This window comes from Pezoporus flaviventris, unplaced genomic scaffold (assembly GCF_033815535.1).
Source record: "Pezoporus flaviventris isolate CSIRO_AGI_PZ_B2104156 unplaced genomic scaffold, CSIRO_AGI_Pfla_v1 ptg000013l, whole genome shotgun sequence".
NCBI classification, from domain to species: domain Eukaryota; kingdom Metazoa; phylum Chordata; class Aves; order Psittaciformes; family Psittacidae; genus Pezoporus; species Pezoporus flaviventris.
This window is the reverse complement of record NW_026892561.1, coordinates 25,009,354-25,032,930: the sequence shown is the minus strand read 5'-3', so window position 1 is coordinate 25,032,930 and position 23,577 is coordinate 25,009,354. Positions and strand designations below refer to the sequence as shown.

General features: G+C 61.1%; 2 protein-coding genes across 7 annotated transcripts; both read right to left on the bottom strand.

The window, feature by feature from the left end:
- Nucleotides 1-72: 72 nt before the first annotated feature.
- Nucleotides 73-12,010, bottom strand: VWA5B2 (von Willebrand factor A domain containing 5B2). Of its 4 annotated transcripts, none has more exons than XM_061452342.1 (22): nt 11,727-12,010; nt 8,106-8,261; nt 7,570-7,731; nt 7,038-7,263; nt 6,778-6,932; nt 6,202-6,333; nt 5,956-6,080; nt 5,664-5,840; nt 5,471-5,581; nt 5,155-5,357; nt 4,753-4,867; nt 4,485-4,670; nt 4,233-4,383; nt 3,880-4,157; nt 2,542-2,767; nt 2,124-2,459; nt 1,910-2,047; nt 1,713-1,832; nt 1,397-1,474; nt 1,200-1,269; nt 921-1,020; nt 73-739 (listed from the first exon to the last, which is right to left on the bottom strand). In XM_061452342.1, exons 2-22 carry the CDS (start codon nt 8,242-8,244, stop codon nt 110-112), a joined length of 3,858 nt encoding a protein of 1,285 aa, XP_061308326.1. In that variant the 5' UTR covers nt 8,245-8,261; nt 11,727-12,010; the 3' UTR covers nt 73-109. The 4 variants fall into 4 exon arrangements, with proteins under 4 accessions (XP_061308326.1, XP_061308328.1, XP_061308327.1 ...); XM_061452344.1 differs by having other exon boundaries at nt 73-718; XM_061452343.1 differs by having other exon boundaries at nt 7,050-7,263.
- Nucleotides 12,011-18,232: 6,222 nt separating this feature from the next.
- LOC133268751 (PHD finger protein 13-like) lies at nt 18,233-23,423 on the bottom strand. 3 transcript variants are annotated; one of them, XM_061452339.1, is made up of 5 exons: nt 23,227-23,423; nt 21,437-21,529; nt 20,641-21,253; nt 20,325-20,360; nt 18,233-20,228 (listed from the first exon to the last, which is right to left on the bottom strand). In XM_061452339.1, exons 1-5 carry the CDS (start codon nt 23,356-23,358, stop codon nt 20,002-20,004), a joined length of 1,101 nt encoding a protein of 366 aa, XP_061308323.1. In that variant the 5' UTR covers nt 23,359-23,423; the 3' UTR covers nt 18,233-20,001. The 3 variants fall into 3 exon arrangements, with proteins under 3 accessions (XP_061308323.1, XP_061308322.1, XP_061308325.1); XM_061452338.1 differs by having other exon boundaries at nt 20,325-20,363; nt 23,227-23,419; XM_061452341.1 differs by having other exon boundaries at nt 20,325-20,363; nt 23,334-23,352.
- Between the last annotated feature and the right edge of the window lie 154 nt (nt 23,424-23,577).

Here is a 23,577-nt window from a genome sequence, read left to right as displayed (position 1 = left end):
GGTGAGCCCCAGTGTGACCTGAACAGGGCTGACGCCTCCCTGCCCGTAACAGAGACACTTGTGCATGCAGCGTGAAGCCGGTCACCTTTATTGGCCCCTCTGGCAGCTGTCAGACGTTGTTGGGGTTGTAGCACAGCATGTTCAGCTTGATGTTCTCATCCCAGTGACGCAGCAGCAGGAACAAGTGTCTGGCCGCCCCTTTGAGGCAGGCCACGTCCACCCCCTCAGGCAGCCGCTGCGCCTGCAGCCACGCATCTGCCTTGGCTGCCACCAGCTCCCACTCCTCAAAGAAGCCAGCGCAGCGATGCTCCAGCCATGCCAAGGCCACTGCCGTGGCCCAGCTGGCACTCTCCAGGTCCTCCGGCCCCACGTCCTGCCAGTTGATGCCAGCCTCGGAGGGGGCAGCTGAGTGGGGGCCGGTGTCAGACTCTGAGCCATGCCCGCTGTCTGCCTGTGCCCACACAGCTGCACTGGGCACCTCAGAGCAAGTGCTCTGGGATGGGGGTGAGCTGGGCTGAAGGGCTGCGGCGGGCTCCTCGCCTTCTTCACTGCCAGGCCTTGCCTGGAGGCTGCTCCTGGCCCCTGGGGACACAGGGCTGAGGCTGGCATGGTGGGAGGCATAGGGGGAGGCCCGGCGCAGGCGATCCAGTGGGATCTGCACCACATCAGAGAAGCTTTCGGTGAGCTGGAATGGGCCCCTGGCTTGCTGCAGCTGGACCTGCAATAGCGGGGCAGGTGACTGGGTGGGGGGTGCAGGCAGGGGCACAGACCCACTGCAGCCCCCAGCACCCACTGGTGGGTCTGTAGGGGCGTCCTTGGGGCACAGGCACTGCCCAGTGTACCGTGTGCTGGTGCTGCCAGGCATTGCCTAAGTGGTGCAGCTGCAACCCAGCAGGGTGGGATGGGGATTGGGTCCTTACCAGCGGGAGGTAGTCATGGTTGCTGGAGCGCTCGGTCTCAGGGCTGAGGCCCTGCAGGCGCAGCGCCAGGCTGGGCCCCCTGCGCCTGCTCAGGCTAAACCTGCAGGGATACAGGTGAGTTGGCGGAGAGGACACACAATTCCAGCCTGCTGCAGGGAAGGGGCTGGAGCATTAACCCCTCTTATTCTGCTGGACCTAGCAGGGGACATCAGACAAGCAGCACCGTCCCCCTCTCCCTGCAATGTTTGGGCCCTTGCATCCCTCCACCCAGAGCCTCACCTAGAGCCACTGATACTCTCTGTGGATTTCTGGGAGCCCATGGAGGTGGTGGAGGGGCTGGATGGAGGCCCTGCAATTGGGGAGAACTGAGCATGAGAGGTCATGGTGCACCCAGAGGTGCATCCTGCTCCCTGGAACCCAGGGTGAACCCCCGTTCCCCACCATCCAGCCCTTGGCCCCCTCCACCCTGGACTCACCGTTCAAGAAGTTCTGCTTTTCCCCACCATAGGTAGGGGAGGAGATGCTGGCTGGAGACGCAGGTGTCTCGCCTCGCTCTGAAAAAGAGTGAAGCCTTGATGGTCCCTAGGCTCACAAGACCTTCACAGCCCACAGCTGCTGCCAGGGGCTTCTATGCTGCTCCCCCCCATATCTCCCCAGCATGGGGCAGACCCCTCTTCCTGGGCATCCACAGTGTTCCAGCCAGGACAATGCCCCACTCAGCCATGAGCCAAATGTCCACAGGGGCTCCAGTGCTCAGGCAGCTCCCTGGGGAGCATAAGCTGATACAAGTACCTGCAGTGAGAGGAGCCTCATCCAGCTCTTCCACATCCCGCTGCTGCCCCAGACCTGCTGAAGAGCTCCTGTGGTGCCAGCTCCCTGCTGCAGTGGCTCGTGACTGCCTGATAGAACCGGCTGCAAGGGACGGTGCCACCTCAGCCCTCTGATCCATCGCCATCCCCTCCCCAGCATGTTAGCCCCCCTGGCTGTACCTGTGCCCCACACCTCGGGGGCTGCGGGCAGGGCTGCCTGTGTGGCACCATCCACGGGCACCAGGCGAGTGTAGAGAGAAGGCACATTGCAGGCTTTGCTGGTTTGCACAGCTTTCAGGCGGAACCGGCGGGCAAAACCTGCCCAGAACAAAGCGGATAGAGGTGGGGAGATGCCAGGCTGTGCTGGAGCTGGGGCACACACACCGGCACCCACCCTGCTCCAGCTCTGCTTCCCGCTGCGCCGCGTTCTCATTGTCCCGAATGACGGAGCGTGCTGCCAAGCGGTGCAGCGGCTTGTCCCAGGCCTTGCCCACCCGCTGCGGGCAGTCCTCCCTGCTTGGCCCCTGCATCACTGACTCCAGCGAGGCCGTCACTTCCCAGGACACCGGCTTGCCAGCTCGCAGCGCATGGATCACCACCTGGCAGCGCAAGGGCAGGCTGGCATCGCCCAGGCTGGACTCCCCTGGCTCGGGCACCGGTGAAGCACTGAAGAGGTAGGAGGGCTCCACCAGCATGTCCCAGTCCAGGTGGGTGGGTGAGAGGAGGTTATCTGTGAACAGCAAGACATGGGCTCAGCAAGGCAGGGCCACCAGGCTCCATCCCCTCCACTCTCCCCCAGAGCCAGCACACACTTGACTCCACTGCACTGGGCTGCAGCTGCCGTCCCTGGGGTCCCAGCTCATCCAGCTGCCCTTCCAGGGACTGGTTCCTTTTCTGTGACACCTTCTCCAGGGCCTGGTAGAGCCGGTGCGTGTCCAGCTGCCCATGCGGTGAGGAGAAGCTGCGGCTGGCCAGGGCAGCACGTGCCAGCGCCTTCTTCCGCCGTGCCAGCTCCTCCATGCTCAGGGCCATCATCACCTGTGGTGGGGGCAAGGCTGACGGCCAGCCCGGCAAAGGCACTGGCACAGAGCCCAGACTGCGCCAAGCCGGCTGCTGGCCGGAGCTGCTGGCTGTCGCCCAGCCCCACTGCTCCGCAGGATGGCACCCGGCAGCCTCCCAGGGCGGTGGGTGATGCTCGTCAAGCTCCTCATACATGTGGGAAGGCCCGATGGCACCCAGACAGGAGTTTGCAAACATCCCTGGGGCTGACTCAAGCTGACGCCCAGGCAGGAAGACTTGGCAGGGATTTTTCTGTGTCTGTGTGTGGGGCGTCTTGGCACTGTTGCTCAAGCTGGATGACGCTACAGGGGGATGCAGTCCCCAGCGCAGTGATGTCCCCGCAGTGAGGTGCTTCACCTAAAAGCTATGGCAGGGCAGCAGCACCCATGCCGCCTCTCACCCCATCAGCAGGGAGCTGGGAGAGGATCATTTATGCTGCAAGGAAATCATTTACGCTTGACATTTCAGCAGCAAAGGTGACCAGCTGTGCTGTTGTGCAGCAGGAGACCCGTGTCACCAGGAAGGAGCGTGTCCTGGAGCTGGGTGACAGCTGGCCTCACCTGGCCTCGGGGCCAGCATCACCCAGGGAACTATGTCTCCCCACCACAGCGACCTGGCTGTTTTTTAAACCCAAGTATGAAGCAGCAGGGATGTGACCAGTCACTAACGAAGCATCAGGTGGTGTTGGCAGAGAGCTGAAGGAGCCAGACAGGAGCTTAGCCAGCCCACCCCTCCTCTCCAGCTTGGCAGGCTTGTTACCTGGTGCTGGCCCAGCTATTTTCACTTGATTTCTGCAGCATCGCTGAGGAACTGAGCTGTTCAGGGGGTCTGATAGTCACCCAGCTGACTACTGGCTGGGGAAGCTGAGGGACCACCTCTTTGGTCCCCAGCTGTCCCATTCCAGTAGGGCAGAACCACCTGAGGAGCCTTTTTGTGGCTCTCATGGCTGACCCTTGCTTAAAACCCAGGCTGCAGCACTCTGGTTTCCAGCCTGGCAGCCACATGTCCGGCCACGGCCGGGCAGTGAGACCCTGGGTAAGCTGGCAGCAACCCCCAGTGCATGAGCCGTTGAACCCTGTTGTCATTCTTACCTTGGTGCCAGCCGGGGCAGAGGGCAGTGGGGCAGATTTGGTGGAGGACTCACAGATGGACAGGCTCTTCTGGCCCTGCTGGGAGGTGGCATCAGTGCCCGGGACCTCAGGGGCCACATCCCGGGAGCCGGTGGACTCACTGCTGGTGGAGCTGTGGGAGAGGAGCCCCCGACTGCGGTCGGTGCTGACGGAGCAGTGCGTCAGGACATACTGCTCCTGGATGTAGGACGGCTGGTAAATCCGCTTCCAGATATCTCCCCCTGACGCAGGATCCACACCTGCCCGGCAAACGCACACCCTGTCAGCCCACAGCCCCCATGCCTGACCCCTGCCCCGGCCTCAGCCCCACTCACTCCGGTCCGACGCCTCCATACTCCCAGCAAGGAGATCCAGGGAGATGTCCCCAGATCCCAGAGTGCGCCGGGACAGCTGGCAGCTCTCCCTGGGGCTGGGCACATCCTCCTGGGAGGGAAAGGCTGAGCCCCGGCAAGGCCCTTCCCGGCCCTGGCAGAGAGAGGGCACCGCTGTCACCCCCCGGCACAGAGAGAAGCCGGCGGCCCCGGGAACGTACCATCCTCCCCGTGCCAGGGCAGTGCCGATCATACCTGCGAGCGCCTGCTGCGGAAGCGGGCGATGCTGTAGAGGACACAGTAGCTGACGAGGCGGTCGCCAGGGTAGAGGGCTGGGAACTCCGTGGGCGAGAGCAGAGCCTCCATGCTGTCGGGGACGTACCAGTCGATGGTGATGTCGCTGACAGCCGGCTCAATTGCCTTCTTCAGGGACTTGATCAGCTGGGGCAGGGAGAGGAGTCAGTGTCAGGCACCACAGCGTCCCCCATGACCCTCACAACCTCCATCCCTGCCTGAGCATTACCTTGGGCTGCAACCTCTCGGCCGGGCTCAGAAACTCAGCGCGGCCCCGGCTCACCTTGGCCATGCCCTTCAGCAGCCGCCGGCACACCCTTGGGCCCATGCCGAAGCTGAAGCATCTGTGGGAGAGAGCCAGGTGATGGGAAGCCATGACTGGGCTGGTGCTGGGGTTGGGCAGCCCAGTGGCGAGCCCTGCAGCATGGATGGGTACGGGTGTTTGATAGCCAGAGATGCCACCCCAGCTGCGTGCCAGGTTAGTGCAATCCTGGGGGAAGCTGAGCCTGTGCTGTTGGGAGATGTGATGGGTGAAGGGCTGGTGGAGGTGAGATTTGGGGCTGCAGGATGAGAAATCATTGGGAACAGCCCAGGGGACATGGAGAGGAGTGTCATGGTGCCAGTGAGATACCTGACGGTGCTGGCCTGCCTGCGCACCAGCCGGAGGATCCTGCCTGTGTTGCCTGCTGCCGTGTCGGTGAAGAGGAAGAGCTGACGGGGGTAGCCATGGTGGAGGGGCTGTGCCAGCGCCCAGCGCAGGGCTGCCAGCAGGTTGGTGCTGCCCGCGTCTGCCCGCAGCCGGCTGAGGTGCTCACAGGTGCGCTGCAGCGTCTCCTGCCCGCAGGGAGAGCCAGGCTCACAGCGGTCCCTGGCTCACCAGCCGTGACCCACACCAGGGAGCAGGGAGCCACAGCCAGGCTGGTGCGGGTTTGCCCGGCAGCACTCACGTTGCTGCAGAGGCGGCTGGACAGGAAGAGTGGCTTCACATCGGCACCAAAGCTGGCCACGTTGAGCAGTGTCCCCGATGGGAGGCTCTTCAGGGCCACCAGCAAAGCCTCCTGAGGTGACAGTGAGGACCAGGGGTGGCTGCTGAGAACTGGCCACCCAGGGAGCATCCCTGACCCCATGGCTGTGCCTCACCTTGACCTTGTCAAGGTCAGGGCTGCTCATGGTGCTGCTGCAGTCGATGAGGAAGAGGACCTCGCGGGTGATGCTCTGCAGGTTCCCAGGGACACCCTCCGCCGCTGGGCAGAAGTTCAGCATCAGCACAGGGTTGGGGAAGATGTCTTTGTGGAAACGCTTCTGCACAAAAGCCACCTGCAAGCCAGGCAGGACAGGGGCTTTCTCATACCCCCTGGCCTATACCAAGGTCTTCCTCACCCACACCCCACCGTTTCCTGCTCTCCTCCTCCTCTCCACCATGCCATGTCACCTCTCTCTCGCCGCTGCTGTCCTTCCTGGCAATCCGCATGTAATCCCGGCGGCTCCGGATGAGGGCCTCATACTCAGGGTATGTCATGGTGCCATCCTCCATCACCAGGTGGGGGTGATGGGGCTCTGTTGGGCACAAGGGGGTTCAGCGCCACCCTGTGCTGCAGGGGGCTAGGGGATGCTCCAGATGCTTTCAGGGCAGTGCCCCATCTCCCCCAAACCCGCTGAGGGCACCGTCCCCCCTCACCGCAGGGGTAGAGGATGATCTCCACGTCCCTGTCATAGCGGTGGGGCTCAGCCAGGGTGACGCAGGTGGTGGCGGCAGAGCTGGCCCAGGGGTCGGCATCGGCTCGCAGGGCATGGGACGGGCTCTCCAGCCCTGCAGGGAGGAGGTGGCAGCAGGGCAGCCCCTTGGCCCCCCGCCCCCTGGGCTCTGTGCCTGTGCTGGGCCAGACACTGTGGCGGTGGCTGCTCACTGCCAGCTCTAATGGGATTAATTGGGCCAGCAGCCAGGATTGTGTCCCCACTGACCCACATCCCCTCCTTGCTCATCCTCTCCCCCATCCATCAAATCTCCCAGGGAAGGAGGCTGCTGACCCAGAGCTGCCCAAAGCCATCTGTGGGGTGACTCTGGAGGGTTCCAGCCCCATGGGTGGGATGGGAAAAGGGCTTCTTTGCATGTAGGGAATACAAGATGATGCTGATGATGCTGCGGGAAGGGGGCTCACATTCTCTTAGAAGCATGGAGGGACCAGCAGGACAGTGTCCATGTTTTGGAGAGGCTTTGCCCAACCAACTGCCACCACCTGAGCTACCCCCCTACCTGCCAGCAAACAGGGGCCCTTCACCAGCAGCTCGAAGGCAAACTCATAAGGAAAAGGGTTGCAGGTCCGGCCTCGAAAGACATCCACACTCTCCACAGGCACCATGGCGGGGGGCTGGCTCCGGGCACCCGGCCCCCCAAAACAGCTGGTGGGGCTGTGAGGGGAGAGGTGGTGATGGCTCCCGCTCCCCTCCCTACTCACTCAGCATCGGCATCCCCCCCCCCAGGGTGGCGGAGACTGAGGAAGCCATGAAAATCACCATAGGGCCAACCTGTCGTCACACAAGCTTGCCGGCTCGCTCTCGGGGTCAGCAGGGACACGGGGTGTGAGGACGGGTGGCAGGAGGAGGCGCAGGGCCCCATCCGGCAGCGTGGCCAGCTCCTGCGCTGTGCTCAGGGTGATGGACAGGCTCTCCGATGCGCACAGCGTGCCTGTGACGATGATGAAGGTGGAGCGCTCCACATCTTCATCCAGGACAAGGTGGCCTGGGCAGAGGAGGGATGGTTTGGGGTAAGTGGTGTGTGAAATGGGGGGACATTAACTGAAGTAACTACTCTCAAAGGGGACAAGGGTGCAGGCGTAAGAAGGGCCATGCGAAGGGACAGGTAAAACCCCAGGAGAGGTGGAGGGAGCGGAAAGGCTGAAATCTCCACCCCAAAGACCCCCTCCAAGGCACCAGGGTGGCCTGGCAGGGACTGTCGGCCCCTCATATCCCCCCACACTTCATCCCTGCTCCTTTGAGCCTCCCAGCCAGGAGGGCCCGGCAGGACCACCTGTGCAGCAGCACTTACCGCCGGCACAGTGCCGCGGCTGGCTGGGGTTTGGGATGCACTGGAGGCAGCAGTCCTGCACCCGGTGCCGGTTCTGGACCTGGAATGTCACCCGCCGGCTGCCCGCTGCCGCCTCAAAGCTGGCCACCACCTCTGACTGCTCCAGTGGGTAGATGAAAATACCTGTGGGTAGGAGAGAGCCCCGAGGCAGGTCTGGGTATGGACCCTGCTGTGGCACAGTAGAGCCCATGGCAGCACCACTCTGACTGGCAGGGTGATTTCGGTGCATGGGCAACACACAGGGAGGACACAGAGCCTCACTAGCTGGGAGGGCAGGGAGGATGAAATCCCCCTCTTCCTCAGCAACAGGAACGGGTTTGCTCAGCCTCACTCTTTTCCTGCCCACAGGGCGATGCTGTGTGTTGGTGCCACCACGGCACTGCCTTTACTCTCCAAACTGAGCAAGGTGTGGGGCTGGGATGCTCTCCAGCAAGGGTGATTTTAGGGGGCTGTGCAGGCAGCCCAGGTCCCTGCCAGCCCCCATAGCTCCCCCTTACCTTGCACGGGCTCCTCGTGGGGGTTGGTGTATGTGAGGTGAGCAGTGATGCTCAGGGAGTACCCATTGGCACAAGCCTTCACCTTGGAGCTCTTCAGGGGCAGAGGCTCCCAGGAGGACAGGACGTACAGGCCTGGCATTGTCGCTCAGCGGGCAGCTGCAGGCAGAGGGGAGGCAGGCGCTGGGTATTCAGGAACAGGGTCTGCACAAAAAGGCTTCTGCATGCAAGTTGCTTCCATGTGCCCAGCCCACAAGGAGGGGAGCAGGTCCCCAGCCCTCCCCATTCCAGAGGCATTGCTCTGCAGCATCCACAAAACATATGGGCCTGGACCCAGGTCTCTGCTTGGACCCCGGCCCACCTACAAACCAGGTCTGGAGCCACAGGAGCCCGCAGAAAGCTCTTGCATTGACAGGTAAATAAACCTGGGCAGTGAAATGTCCTCTCCCATGGGTAGCAGCAGTTACATGCAAGCCCCAAGCCCCAAGCCCCAGCAAACAAGCAGGGACTCCTAGACAGGATAGATAATGGACAGCCACAGGCAGCCCATCTCTCAGACACCCCACAGCAGCTCAGTGGCTCCAGAGCTTCCCCAGGCCATCTCCTGCACTGGCTGGGAGAGGAGCATCTGCTGCTCCCATCTCCATCCACCCACAGAGGTTACCAGGGTAATTGGTTAAAAAAAAACACAACAAAAACCGAAGGGCGAGGAGCCCACGGTGTATCTGGGACAAAGCCGTGAGCAGTGTTTGTTCGGGTTTAATAATTAACAACAAGGTCAGCGCTGCACAGAAGAGCAGCACAGAGGGGAAAGCACTGCAGGGGGGAGCTTGGCTCAGGGGATGATGCTGTCTGCATCCGTGCGAGTAATGCTTTACCCAGAGATGGATGCATCCAGCATCCCACCCTTCGGCACTGGCTGTCAGAAGAAAGGTGGCGGGGGATGCCTACCAGCCAGGGCACCAACCCACTCCACACCTCTCTTCCCTTTGGGAAAACCACCTGGAAGCAGCATCCCAAATGACTGCCTAGAGCCAAGGCATCTCCAACATTCCCCCAGCCCGTGCCATCAAATATTCACATACAGTGTTTGGGTCAGCCTGAGCCCTGCCTATCCATGGACCGTGTGTGTGGATCCTGCTCTAGGCATGGGTCTGCACTTCCATGCTGCATCCCCTGCCCACCCCAAGTGCCTGCAACCCAACAGCAGCAAGGTCCCACCATCATGCCATGTGCTGGTGCTCCAATGCGCAGCATGGCTGGAGCAAGGACAAGGCCAGGTACAAGTGAACCATCTGGTACCCCCGCTCTGGTGGCCTTCATCCTGGGAACAGCTTGTACTAGCACTGGAAACAGGAGGCTCAGGGCAGTCTCTGCCCACGGTCACAGGATGCACCTCCCAGAGCATCCTTGAAAGCGGAGCAGGGCTACATCCCTGGAGGCAGCATCAGGATGGAGCCCTTGGCTGGTGTGAGGCAGTGAGTCCCTGAGAAGCATGGAAGTACATTAGCAACATGGCTGCATCCCAGGAAAGTAAGTCCATTATGCTGGAGGGGAGCTGTTTACGTGCTCAGTTGGCATCGCAGAGTTAGGCTTGCAGGTCCTGCCCACCCAACCACTCTGTACTATCATCAATCCTCTACTCTGTGTGCAGGATGCTGAGCCCCCCAGTCTGCTCTCCCACCACACAAAGCAGCACAGGGTCCCTACACAGACTGTTTTTTCCCCACACCAGCTGTGCCACTGCTGGGAACATCATCAGTCGGGTTCTGGTCTGACCACAGCACCCAGCTAGGCCCTGGGGACCGTGGCTCCCCCATCTCAGCCACATTGAGCCATTAAAGATGGATTTCACCCCAAAGTCCTTCCATTTGTTCCCAAGGCACCAGCTTAATGCTCAGCAACATGCCTACTATTTGCCATGCTGCCCGTTGGCCGGGGCACTGCCAGCTTGTTTACCAGGGACTTACTGGAGAAGCCGTTCTGGCTGCTTTTTATCACTTCACTTTACATTAATACTCACAGAGTAAACAGGCCCCATCTGTCCCTGCTATGCCTTGTGCTGCCTGCTTTAAGCCCTGTGGTAATGAATAAAACCAGACCTGATGGTCCTCATCCCGGCCTCTTCGTCCTCTTCCTCCAGGGCATCAAATTGTCCCCAGCTGCCAGCATGGCATCACCAACACATCCCCAACCCCCTCCCTGTCCCCAGCATGGTTGCCAGTGCTTTTGCAGCTCCCTCCTCTTCCTCCCTTCCCACCTGCTGCCTACAGGAGCTGGTTTAACCAGCAGCATCCCTGATACAGAGGGGGATTCAGCAGGAGTGGAGCTGGGGGCAGCTTGCCATGCCAGCAGCAGCAAAAGTGAATGCCAGGAGGAGCTAACTCTTCAGTAGGTCAGAATAACTTCACATGTCTTCTCTCACCCGTGGGCAGGCTGGGGTTTGCAGTGATGCTGCTGCAGCAAGCCAGGCGCCTCAGCCCAGCCAACCCTCCTGAGCTGCCCGAGAAGTTGTCAGATTTTCACCTGCTGCAGCAACAGCCGCCCACAGAACCCCGTGCCTGTGGGTGCCTTGTCCCTCCTCACCCTGGGGAAGGATGAGGCCAGCCCCTGCACAGACAAACCCAATGGAAATTTCCACTGGTGGCAGATGCACAGGCCGGTACAAAAGAAGGATAGAAGGAGAGGAACCCAAACGTCTGCAGTAGCTCCTGGAACAAGGAGACATTGCTGCCCCTCCTGCTGCTCTGAGTTACCTCTGTTTCCCTCGCTCCCTGTGGGACATCCCTGCATCACTCTGCTGGGATGGGTCACAAGGAGAAGAGAGCAGGATCCATCCCAACTCCCGGAGCAGGGGGGAGGCTACAGAAGTAGGAGGTGGCAGCGCTGCTGCCTAGTGCCCGTGGGCCGTGTTTTGCAGAGAGCCCAAAGAAGAGGAGGAGTGGAGGGGAAAAGGATTTCCCTGGCAGCTGCAGACGAAGGGGACAGGGTGAAGGGGGTGCTGTCCTCTGGCTGGCACTGGTGCTTCGTCTGCTGGGAAGTCGAAACAGAGAGTAGAGTCTGCTCCACGCGCACACGTGCATGCATGCACACATACCCTGGCACACACACTGCATGCAGGACCACCATGTCCAGGACCTGTGCTGCTGTTCTCGCCGCTCCCCCCCCCAACCCCCGAGCCGCTAAAACCCCCGGAAATCCCAGCCCCGTGCCAGGGAGCAGGAGTTACTCGCCCCCGATGCACCCTAAAACAGGCACCCCCAAAACAAATGTCCCAGCCCCACGGATTTCCCCTGACAGAGGCACATCCCGGCAGGACAGCCAAAAAGAGGGGTCCCGCTGCTCCTCCAGCCGTGGGATGTTTGTGGCTTGGGCCAGGGACCAGCTCCTGATACCCTGGGGCACGTTCCCAGCAGTTATAAGACCCAGCCCAGCTGGGTCCGTGCCGGGTGGTGATTTCAGCACTTTTGTGGCCCTGCTGCCTCATCTCCCACCTCTCACCCGCCTGCGATCCGCGGCTGCCCCGACAGCGGGGGTGCGACCTTGGGGCACGCAGGAATTGCAGGACACCCGCAGGGTCCTGGCTCACCGCGGCCCCTGACTCCCTCCCGCCCCGGCCCTTACCTGGAGGAGGAGGAGGAGGATGACACAGGGGCTCCAGGCTCGGCTCAGCACCCCCTGGGTCGTGCCCTCCGCAAAGCTCTCTGCCCTGCCGTGGGTTTCTCTGCCCCTCGGTCTGGGGTCTGCGATACCCAGGGGGGATGAGCGGTCCTTCCCCGCCTCTCCCTGCTGCAGGCTCCCTCTCTGGCACTGGCTCCTTCACCGCCCTCGCTCCATCCCTCGCTCCCTGTGCCAGCAGCAGAGCTGCTCCAAGCCCAGCCTCATTAAAGAGACACACTCCCTGGTACCTCCACCCCCGGGAGGGCCGGGAGATGCTCTCACGGGTGTCGCTGACGGTCTCAGGGGATGGCCAGCATGCCCAGAGGGTGACAGGCACCGGCCAAAAGCAGAGCCCAACCCTGCGGGCTGCTCTGCATCCACAGCATGGCAATGTCCAGCCAAACTTGTGCGCTGGTGAGACCCCAGGGTGATGCTGTGCACCCACAAACACAGAGTTCAGCTGCTCAGGACATGTAGCCATTCCCTGTGTCCCCCCCCAAACAAAACAGGGCAAAACTCCATCAGTCAGCTGAGCTCTCCAGTACAAATACCATGGACCACAAATTTCACAACCAGCTTCCCTAGGGAAGGTCTCAGCTGCCCTGAGACTGCCACAATAGGACCAGTTACAGGAGGATGCTGAGCATCCACCCCAAACCCAGATGTCCTGGGGTCCCACCAGGGCTATCCTCATCAGCCATCTTGTGCTGTTGTGAAATCCCAGCCCCAAACAGCAGGAAAGAAGGGGGATCTGGGGCGTCCCTAGCCTTTGGGTGACAAGTGTGACAATAAGCCCCCTCGGGGAGGGTGCAGACAGTCAGGAAAACCCTGCAAAGCCAGGACATGCCGGCTGGCAGGGAGGATCTCACAGCTCGGGGCGTAGTGGGAATCCCTCAGCCGCCACCGCCGGCCCGGCATTCCCAAGCGGGACAGGAGAAAACCGTCAGATTTGGGTCTAATCCCTGCGCTGCCTCTCCAGGCAGCTCCCTCGCTTTGCTATAGATAGGGCTGTGCTGCCGCCGCTCTTTTTATAGAGCATGCAGAGGAGAGCCGCCCCCTCCGCGCACCGCAGGACCCCTGCCGGCGCCTCAGCCGCGCCGAACCTGGAGCCGGCCCAGCCACGCCGGCAGGAACCGGGGCACACAGAGCAGGCAGCCCCGGCAGGGGCTACCCGGTCATTGGCAGGGCATTTCGGAGTGGCACCAGAGCGAGAAGGCCTGGCACATCAGCGGCTCACCACCAGACCTCTCCCCTAAGCTGATCCACACGCTGCTACAGCTTCAGCTCCTCGGTACACGTTTCACTGGTGGCAACAGGAGCAAAGGGGGAAAATTTCGGAGGAAGGCACCCCTTGCTGCGCATGGAAGCACAGGGCACACTCCCGACCCCTTACCCTGCGCTCCAGCCAACATAGTTGTCTGGCACAGAGGTACTCTGTGCCCCTGGGGTGCTTGCAAGAGCATGCTGAGCCATTCCCTCTCTCCATGCAAGATGCCCCATGGCACACTGCTTCCCCTCCTTGTGCTGCATGGGGATAGAGAAGCATGCAGCTGCTCTCCTTCCCCATCATTTATGGCTGCAGGAGAAGGATGCTAACCCATATATTATCCCCCCATGACAGATGAAAGCTCTGTGAGCTGCTACAGGTACAGCGTGCACCGCAGCGCATACACACAGCCTGCGGCGTGCACGGGGCTCCCACTCCCATCGTCATGGCAGGCGTCGCAGCTGCTCCAGTCCCAGAGAAAAACCCACGAGCTTTGATTTTTCTCTGAGATATTGTTTCTAGGCCAAGCTGAGGCAAAGAAAAGCATCCAAATGCGAGTGCTGCATTGGTGCCAGCAGCTGGAGTGATGGACTTGGCCAGCCCACGATATCAGACACTGTCTGCAGCCCCAGCATTACAGCAGGTGAATAACCATGGTGTGCACATCACCCAGGACACACCAAGCCCCCCCCACCCCACTGGTGATCCACAGCAGCCCTGGGGAGGTGCAAACAGACTCCATAGAGCTCTCACACCAGCGTCAGAAAACAGGCATGCGTGTCCCTGCTCTGCACCGTCACAGCTTCCCAATAGCAGCTTGTCACAGCCACAAATGGATTCCTGAGAGCTCGGCACTGCCTTTCGGCAGAGCACTGAGCTCAGGTATGCATTAAACACTGTAAAGCAGGCCTGGCTCAGCCCAATAGCTACATTCAGTACCCTCAAACCCCAGCGACCCCACAAGCCCTCACCAGCAGCAGTACCACACAAGGGACCAGTTGTGATCTGGGTATTTATCCCCCAGTCACCTGTACCCTGTTCTGGGTTTATTGAGCTGAATTATCACACAGAGATAGGGCTGGCTGGAGGGAAGCACGGACCACAACGCTCTTACAGATGCTCTCAGGTCCTGAGTCACTGATAGTTTAGTGCTATGGGAGGAAATAACCTGAAGCCCAAGGAGATAACAGCCGGTGTCAGGCTGGGAGCAACTGTGCTCCCAGGCAGAGTCTCTGCCTGCCGGGAGAGGGAGGGGCGGGGGTGTCCTGTTCAGCTCTCTGCTGCTCATTAATCAGAACAAATTAAAGGGGATCCTGAGGATGGATAGCCATAGAGGATGAGGAGAATGCTGGCGGTGTTTCTGGTTGAAATCAGGCACGCCTTGGTTTAACTTGTGTAATATTGGCCTGCCCAGCTGCAGGGATTTACAGGGGGGCTGCAGGGAGAAGGCAGCAGGAAATGAAACATAAGCAGAGAGAGATACGGAGACGTCAGGGACTCCTGGGGAAAAGAGCTGGGAAAGCTGCCAGTGCTCCTGCCCAGACATAATGGAAGCCCTCCCAGGATGCTGGAGCAGGCATAGCTCTGACACAGGCCCAGGACACGCACTGGTGGCTGCTGGATTTTCTTTCCACAGCCAAAAATAGCGGGGCTTGCAGCTGTGGGTTGGGCACAGGGATCTCACAGCATCCACCCCATGGGGCTGCTGTGCTCACTCTGCAACCTAACCTTGGCTCACCGCAGATCTTGCTGAGGCACCAGGCTCGCTGCTGAAAGTGAAACTCTTTGGGTTTTGGGAACCAGAAACCCGACGTACTGCTGACGCTTGCCTCCGCTTCCTGTACAGAGGCTGAAGTGTTTGCCCAGGCTCTGAGGTAGGTTCCACGGAGAGCCTCCTTTCACAGCAGCAGCACTGGCGGCGGCAGCAGTGGCGGCAGCAGCAGCAGCAGCGTGCCCAAGGGTGTGCATTATCGCTCCAGCTCCTCACTACTAACCATCTTCCGAGGGTCGGGTGGTAGTGGACTGTGGTGTTTCAGACCAGCTCAGGCCAACACAGTGTCAGCAGCAACTGGGGCTCAGCAACGCAGTGGGGCCCATCAGGTCAGCCTGCCCCTCTGCATGGGAGCCCGAGGGTAAATCTGGGGGGCTGCATGCCAGGCTCGGAGACAGAGATGGGGTGCAGGGGGCTGGGAACCCCTCCTACGAGCGGCGGCTGAGGAATTGGGCTGGAGAGGTTGGGTGGGGAGAAGGGAGAGGGGCAGGGGGAAGAGAACCGGGAAGAGAAACCACCCCAAAAGGCTCGCGGCTGGGGAGAAGGGGAGGAGGGAGGAGGGAGCAGGGCGCGGGCGAAGCTGCAGGGGGTCGTCCCCAGTCTGGAGCACCCTGGTGTTCCCAGGGCTCGGGGCACCCACGGCGAGGAAAAGGAACCGGATACGGGCATGCCCGGGCAGATTCCCGCGGGCAGGGATGGCCGAACGCCTGCTTCCCTCTAGCGGGGAGCGACGGCGGAAGGAAAGGGGCGGTTCGGCCGGGCCGGCTGCACCCAGCCCCGGCTCCCCGCCCCATCCCGCTCCTACGGGCACGTGGTGCGGGCGGGGCAGGCTTCCGGAGCGGCGGCGGAGCGGTGAGGGCGGGCAGCGCTGGCAGCGGGGGGCAGCCGCCGGGGGTCTGCGGGCCCGGCCCAGGGCATGGGCTGGGGCTCCCGGGGCGGTGCTGGGTTCGCCTCCCCACGCGTGTCCCGCGATGGGCCCTCGGGGATTCCGCCAGGTCCCGGTGCAGCAGCGGTACCCAAGGGCACCGTTCCCTCGACGCTGCGGACGTGGCCTCGGGAACATGTCCCTGTACCCCCGCACTGGACAGGAGCACAGCCTGCGTGGGCTGCCCCAGTCCCTCGCAGGGGTGGGTTTTGGAGTGGTGGCAGCATACCCCTGGGCTGTGTCACCCGGGAGAAGGCGTGGGGACAGACAGTGCTGGCAGCCTGTGTAGACAGGTGATGTCGGCATCCAGGGGCAGGCGCAGGGAGGATCAGAGGAAGGGAAAGGGGGTGTGTGTTCAACTTCATTCTGTACCCACAGCACCACATCCTCTGACACACAGCGATGGGGAGACCCCAGAAGAATGCCACCAGCGGGTCATCCCCTAGGCCGGCCACCACCGCCTCCAAAACTGCCCCCTCCACACCACCGCCTTCCGCCTCGGCTACCCAGGCCCGGACTGCAGCTGCCAGGGCTACTGGCCCCAGCCGGGGGCAGGGAGCAAAGCCAGACTCCTCTCAGCAGAGACCCACAGCATCCCGCGGAGCCCAAGGAGGTGCTGGGGACCAGCACAGAGCATCCACCGGAAGTTATTCTGCAACCCAGAAGGCACCAGATGCCAAAGCAGCTGCCAGTTCAGCCAGACCCAACACCAAAGCAGCTGCCAGTCCAGCCAGACCCAATACCAAAGCAGCTGCCAGTTCAGCCAGACCCAATACCAAAGCAGCTGCCAGTTCAGCCAGACCCAACACCAAAGCAGCTGCCAGTCCAGCCAGACCCAACACCAAAGCAGCTGCCAGTCCAGCCAGACCTAACCCATGTCCGCAGAAGCAGCAGCCTGGGGATGCCCTGAGCAGGGCCTATGGCTGGTTCCTGCCCCCGCTGGAGAGCCAGGACATCCCACGTGTGGAGAAGGAGACCCGTGGCCAGCGGAGCAACCCCAAGTGGTATGAGTGGCGGGCAAACCGCATCACTGCCTCCATGGCCCCCAGGATCGCCAACAGCAATTTTGCCAATGGCAAGACTGACAAGGTGCCACAGTCCTACCTCAAAGCAGTAGTGGACTCCAGCCCCAGTGTGCAGACACGAGCCATGGCCTGGGGGATCGACAATGAGAAGGTGGCTGTGCAGGCTTATGAGCAGCTGAAGTCGCAGGCAGTGGGCAAGCCAGTGCGGGTGGAGGACTGTGGCCTCTTCATTGACCCGGATAAGAAGTGGATTGCCGCCAGCCCAGATGGCATCATCAGGGAGGCGGCCACAGGGAAGGCCCTAGGGCTGTTGGAAGTGAAGTGTCCCTACAAGCACAGGAACAATACGGTACGTGATGCCTGCAGTGACAAGGATTTCTGCCTGAAGATGGATGGGGACTGCTATGCCCTGAAGAAGGATCATGCCTACTTCACCCAGGTCCAGTGCCAGCTGGCAGCCACCGGCTTCCAACAAGCCGACTTTGTGGTGCACACCAACAAGGAGACAGCCGTGGTCCCTGTGAAGTTCGACTCTGAGTTCTGGGGACAGACAGTGCCCAAGCTGGAGAAGTTTTACACTGAGGCAGTGATTCCCCACCTGCAGAAGGCAGGCAGCTCCGCCCTGGCCAAGGAGGAGTAGACCCCCCTGCCCCATCTTGCTCATCTGTCCCAGAAACCCACCTTTGGTCCCTAGCATAGAAAATGCACCTGGGTCTGCTGCTGTTCTTGGACTTCTCTGCCTCAGGACTGAAACACTGCCAGCAGGACCATGCTTTGGTAGGGATCTCCATGAACAGTAACCTCTAGTGCCTTCTTGTCCTGTCATCCTCACTGTATCCCCCATTTGACCAAATAACACTCCCTGATGGAAGCTGGTACACCTCTGGATCTGCAGGGGAAGCCAGTGATACCTCCATGCTGGAGTAACAGGCTTATTTTGTGGAGAAAACTGGATCCTTTGGCATCTCGACTGCTGTCGGAACTAAACTGTAGCTCTGATTCGGAGACAGGGAAGTTTTGTCAAAACCCAAGAGTGAAACAGCTTTTCAGCTAAATAGTGATGTACTGTAAGAATGACAGCAAGGGCATGTGGACGCACCTCTCCTTGAGCCATTGGACCTGCTTCTTCTTTGGAGTAACCCATGATGTTCACAATGAGTTGGCTGCAGCCTTGGGAAGATGGCATCCGTTGAAGAGGTTACCCCCCAGCCCATCTGCTTCCAGAGGACCTTCCTGTGAAGCATCACTGTGTACTGCAGTGGGGTGGGGAGGTGGTCATCACTCTATTAAACACAAGATGCACTGGCCTGCTCGTTCCCTGTTGTTTATGCACCCTGGTGTTTACCTGGGGTGGGGGTGGGTTATCAGGGCTGAGTGGGATCCCCACACCAGGTCCCCTCCCAGCCACAGCAGAAGGGGAGCACTTGCGTCACAGAGGGACATGAGACCCAAGGCCACCAAACTATGCCAAAGCCACCACCGTTATGGCAAAAGTACTTTATTATATACATAAGACTCTAGCCACACTCCACAGGGCAAGGACCAGAATTCACTATTTTACATATCAATACAAAGAAACTATAAAAACATAAAGCACTTTTGGGGCCCAGGCTTTCCATAGGAGGAGAGGCACAGGGATGAGCCTGGGGGCTGAGTGACAGGGGCTGCCCCACACTCTCCCCCGAGCTGTGGTCCCACTGTAACCAGATGTGCAAGTAGAAAAGAACCCAGTTAAGAAATACAGTCATGGGGGCTGTCCCACTCCTGCTTCAGTCAGCAGCGCACAGGGGGCCAAGCTGAGCATCACCAGGCCAGGAGCAGAGGCTGTGTCCCCCAGGGAAAGTGCAGAAGGCACGTGGGCCAGGCTTTTTGGAGGGGCTGTGAGGAGGAGGTGGGATCCAAGTGCACATGGGGCCCCACGAGATCACACACAGACACCGTGCACAGGGAACACAGAGGGGGTAAAGCCTTCCACTGCTGAACTTCACCAGGGGGCTGGACAGGGCACTTCCCATGTCTCTGGAGCAGCAGTTGCATAGCAGAAGGGGCTCAGGGCCCACTCTTGACAAGTCATTAAGTTTAAATCTACATGTTCAGGACAAAAAAAAAAAACAAAAACCCAACAACCTTAGTGATGGAGTGAGTGCTGGGAAGCAAAGGCATCCCAGCTCCTGGCTCCATCCAAGCTCAGGTCTCAGCATCCAGCTGGTGTTGAAGCACATGCTCCACCAGGCAGCCCTGCAGGTAGGAGACGGCCTCAGGGTACGAGCTCCAGTTGTTTTAAACTGGGTGTGGAAAACATGGAAAGCTAACCAGAGCATTCTTCTGATCCCTTTCTGAAGGGCTGCCAGCCCTGCCACAGCCAGCTCTGAGGATAACTTCAATCTCCTACAACGAATCTCACCCCTCTTCACACAGGAGACCTCAGTGAAGCTGGAGAACATGAACCAAGGAGGGCTGCTCAGCAAGAACAGCCTTTGCAGTCATCTACTAGAGGATGCCTTTGCTAATCCTGACCCATCAGGGCTATCCTGGGGCTACTGGGACAGCAAACAAAACCAGGAGCGCCACAGGATGGACCTCCCCTGTGCAGCCTACAGCGCGGATGAGCCAGAGATAGATGGCTCCACCAATGCCCCTAAAATGCAAGAGCCCCAGTCTGCTTCAGGCATCAACAAGACCAATGTCCCTTCCCTGCCTAGCCTGGAGAGCAGCACACTACATCCCTTAATGCAGTGTAGCCCTTGATGTAGTGTAGCAAGAAGCTGTAGCCCTGCCTGGGCTGCACCTACTTGCTGGAGAACTTGGGTCACTGGGGCTTTGCCATTGCAGCCCACCTGAAGGTTCAAGGGAAACGGTGATGAAAAAGGAGGAAGGGGCGTCACATCTTAGGCTAAGTGTAAGCTTCCACCACACCACAGAAAAACTACTTGGACTAGGTTCTCCTTGGCTGTCCTGGGGTAAAGGCACTGGGACAGCCTCGTGCAAAGACAGAGATGTTTCTGAATGACCTAGTGCGTGGCTGGGCTACCCTGCTCTCCCCCCAACACCTCTGGGGTAATCGACCTCTGCGGCCAACACAATCCTCAGGGAGGACATGCATGGCAGCTTCCAGGAAGTGCAAGGGGGACAGTCCAGCCCCCGGCCCAGCCCCTCCACTGCCATTACTGTGCATTGATTGTCTAGCCAAACCAGGCTACAGTCTGCAGTTGAGAAAAGGGGACCCCCACCTTCCCTGCTGTGGAGGAGCTTCAGTCACAGAAGCGCTTGCGGGGCACTGTCCGAGCTCGGTTAGAGCGGCGAATCTCCTGCTTGGCATCGCGGCACCGCTGGCAGATGAAAACCTCAGGCACGTTGGACTTGCGGATCTTGGCACAGGAGAGGTGGATCCAGGTCGCACACTCATTACATTCAATCATGGGCCTCCCTGCGAAGGGCTTCAGGCAGAAGCAGGTGATCAGATCCCAGGCATCATCATCTGGTCAGGGAGAGAGACACTGGTCAGAAACCACCTTACCAGCTGCAGCCAGACTAGCCAGTTCTGCTGGTGATAAATGGGATAGCCCTCACTCACCTTCTGCTTTGGTGTTGGGTGCTGCTGTGAATTCAACTGCTGGAATCACAAAGGGGAGAAAAGAAAAAAAGGAAGACCAGATGAGCAGAGAGCCCTGCATCCCACTTCGGACACTCCACAGAACAGAGCTGCCAAACAGAATTGCTCTGCTCTTCAGGCCCCTCCAGGTCCCAGTGGTATTCCCCTTGCTGGGAGAGGCTTGGGCCATCCACAAGGCCTCCCTGCAGCCAGCATAGGTAGCTCCAGCTAATGGAGGGACCATCTTCATCACTGGCTGCAGCATAACAGAGCCCTCTGCACTGCCTCAGGTACTCACCACTAAGCTGGGAACTCCCTCTGCTTGCGTCTTCTCCTTCGCTTTGGTCCAAGGTACTACAAGAACTGGGGCTTTTCCTCCCTCTAGAGCAGGGGTTGTGCTCCTTTAGCTGAGGATCATCTCCTGCTAGCTTCTTGGTCCCCTGCTCTCTATGCATCCAGTCCTTCTCCTCCTTCATCAGTTCCTCCAGGAGGGAGTTGGGCTGGGGGTCCCCAGCTGGGTTGAGGGAAGGCTCCTGGAGCTGCTCTTTCACAGGAAGCACCTGTCCCTCTGGCGCAGCCAGCTCCTTCACCCCGTCCTGCTCTGACCCAAAGCCCTTCCCAGTGCTCAGCAGCACGCTCTTCACCTCTGGCTCCAAAATGAGTTTCTTTGCTGGTGGCTTCTTCCGTTTGGTTTGCTGGGGCCGGACGTCATAGAAGCTGGTGGGAAAGGCTGGGCAGCTCATGAGCAAGCTGCTCTCCACAGCCCCCCTGGCCATGCTGTTCCTGCTCCTCCCATCATCCATCAGGACATGGCAGTCAGAGGAGTGGGATGAGGCCCAGCTATCACTGTCCTGAGTGCTCCCTGTGCTGTTCTGGGGACTCATGCTGCCTCCATGGGTCCAAGGTTCATTCTGCAAGAGGGGAAGATGCAGGACTAACATGGGAGACTGCAAAGCAGACACTCAAGGGTAAGGAGGAAGGAACTGGGGATGGAGAACAATTCTTGAGGAGAAATTAGAAGCTGGGTTTGCACAAAGTGGAGAGCCCAGAGAAACCAGTCTTTTCGTAGAGGAGCACCCTGTAAACCTGCTTACCTCTTCAGGGTAGGGGATGTAGCCTGCATAGGCCAAAACGAAGGTGCAGAACTGGTTGAAATCCTCCACGGTTCTCTGTCGTTTCTGCAATGGCTGCAACAAACACCACGTGTCAGCTAAACTGCTCCATACCCGTACCTGAGCTGAGCATCCCAGCCAATCCTGACAGGCAGCGCTGGACCACCAGGCAATTATACAAGCACGTAATTTTTAGGTAATCCATCCGTCCGTCCGTCCGTCCGTCCGTCCATCCATCCCCTGACCCATCTGCATCATCTGGCTCGACAGACGCAGCCTTTCCCTTCAGAGCCCGTACCGCGGGGGGACACATGGCGCACACGGTGAGGACACGGTGGGACACTTGGAGCGCCAGCAGCCGCCCGGCACAGCGGAGTCAGAGGCTCGGGAGCTCCGAGCCAGGGATGTCCGCCCACAGCGGCTGACTCAGGGCTAGAGGGAGAAGGTGCCGGGGGCCTGGGGCTTCCCCGGCTCAGCCGGAAGAGGCTGGCGCCGCTCAGGACCAAGTCCCGCACTCGGAGCTCCGGGATCCCGCGGCAGAGCCATCCCCGCGCCGAGGCCCCCAGAGCCATGGGCGGAGTAGCAGACGCCCCCCACCCGTCCCCGCCGGCACCGGGGGGAGCCCCTGAAGCCAGGCCGGGCCGGGCCGCGCCGCTCCCCCTCGGCCGGAACCGCCGGTGAGGGGCGGGAAGCGGGCGGCCACCGCCTGTCCCCGCGCCGGGCACCTGATGGCTCCCCCAAGATGGCGCCGCGTTCCCGGTCCTGCCCCGACCAACAGCGGGGAGGGGGGGTGGGGTGTGTGGAAGAGGAGAAAGGTGGGGGTGAGACCCCGCTCCCGCACACGGGCATCCCCCTCCCCCCACGAGGAACACCCGCCCCGGACCTCCGGAACCGGCACACAACAGCGCGCGCACACCGCTCACACACGCACCCCGGCAGCCCCCGCCCGCCCGCCCCGGTACAAGCACGCCGCGAAACACGCACACGCGCACACACACACACACACACACACAAACACATACATGCACACACACGCATCCTGGCCACACAGGTCCCCGGCCGCACCGCCAGCATCCCCCAGACCCGGTGTGCCTCCTCCCGCCCGCCAGCCCGCTACCCCCGTCCCGTTCCCCCGGCACCATCGCCCGCCCCTGCCCACAGCCGCCCCTCGGGGCTCTTCACACAGGTACAGGCCCCCCCGCGGGCGCACACACACACACAGAGCCGCTCCCTCCGTCCCGTTCTCACGGGGGACACACAGCGACACCCCTCAGCACACACACAGACCCGCTCCCCCCCCCCCGTTCATATAGGGAACACAGACACCCCTCCCGCGTGCACACACAGAGCCATTCCCCCCCGTTCTCATAGGGAACACAGAGACCCCCCCCCCTCCGCGCACACACACAGAGCCGCTCGCTCCCCTCCTCCCCGTTCATATGGGGAACACAGAGGCCTCCAGCACACACACAGATCCCCCCCCGTTCACACGGGGCACACAAACACCCGCCTCCCCCTCCCCCCGCACACACACAGCGCTCCCCCGCTCGCACATACACCACGCACAGCCCCCCCCAACCAAGCCTCCCTCAGTCACAACCCCCCCCCAGAGCGCAGCTCCAAGCACCCCTCGGTATGAGGGCAACCCCCCCCCCAGCACACACGGTCCCCCGTGCACACAGAGGATTTCCTCCCCCCCCCCCCATCCCATGGCGGGCCCTCACCCCGGACACACAAACAGCGTCCCCAGGGTCCCCCCCAGCCCCGCTCACCTCCTCGGACACCGGGGATCCGGGGCTGGGCACGGGGCTGCTCCCCGCCGAGCGCGGCCCGCCGCTGGGGAACGGTGCTCCGGGAGCAGCGGCCCCGCGCCCCTCACCTGCCGCCTCCCCGCCAGCGCTCATGCCGCCCGCCGGGCCCTCCCTGCCCTGCCCTGCCGTGCCCGGTGCGGTGGGTGCCCACCGCCGGTCGTACCGAGGCTCGAGCACCGCCCCGGCCGCAGGGGCGGGACCACCTGGTGGCGGGGAAGGCGGGGGCGGAGCCTCGCGCCAGCCGCCCCGGGAGGACCGGCGCGGGGCGGGAGCCGCGGATCGGGCCCGCCCCACACAGCCCCGGGACGCCGG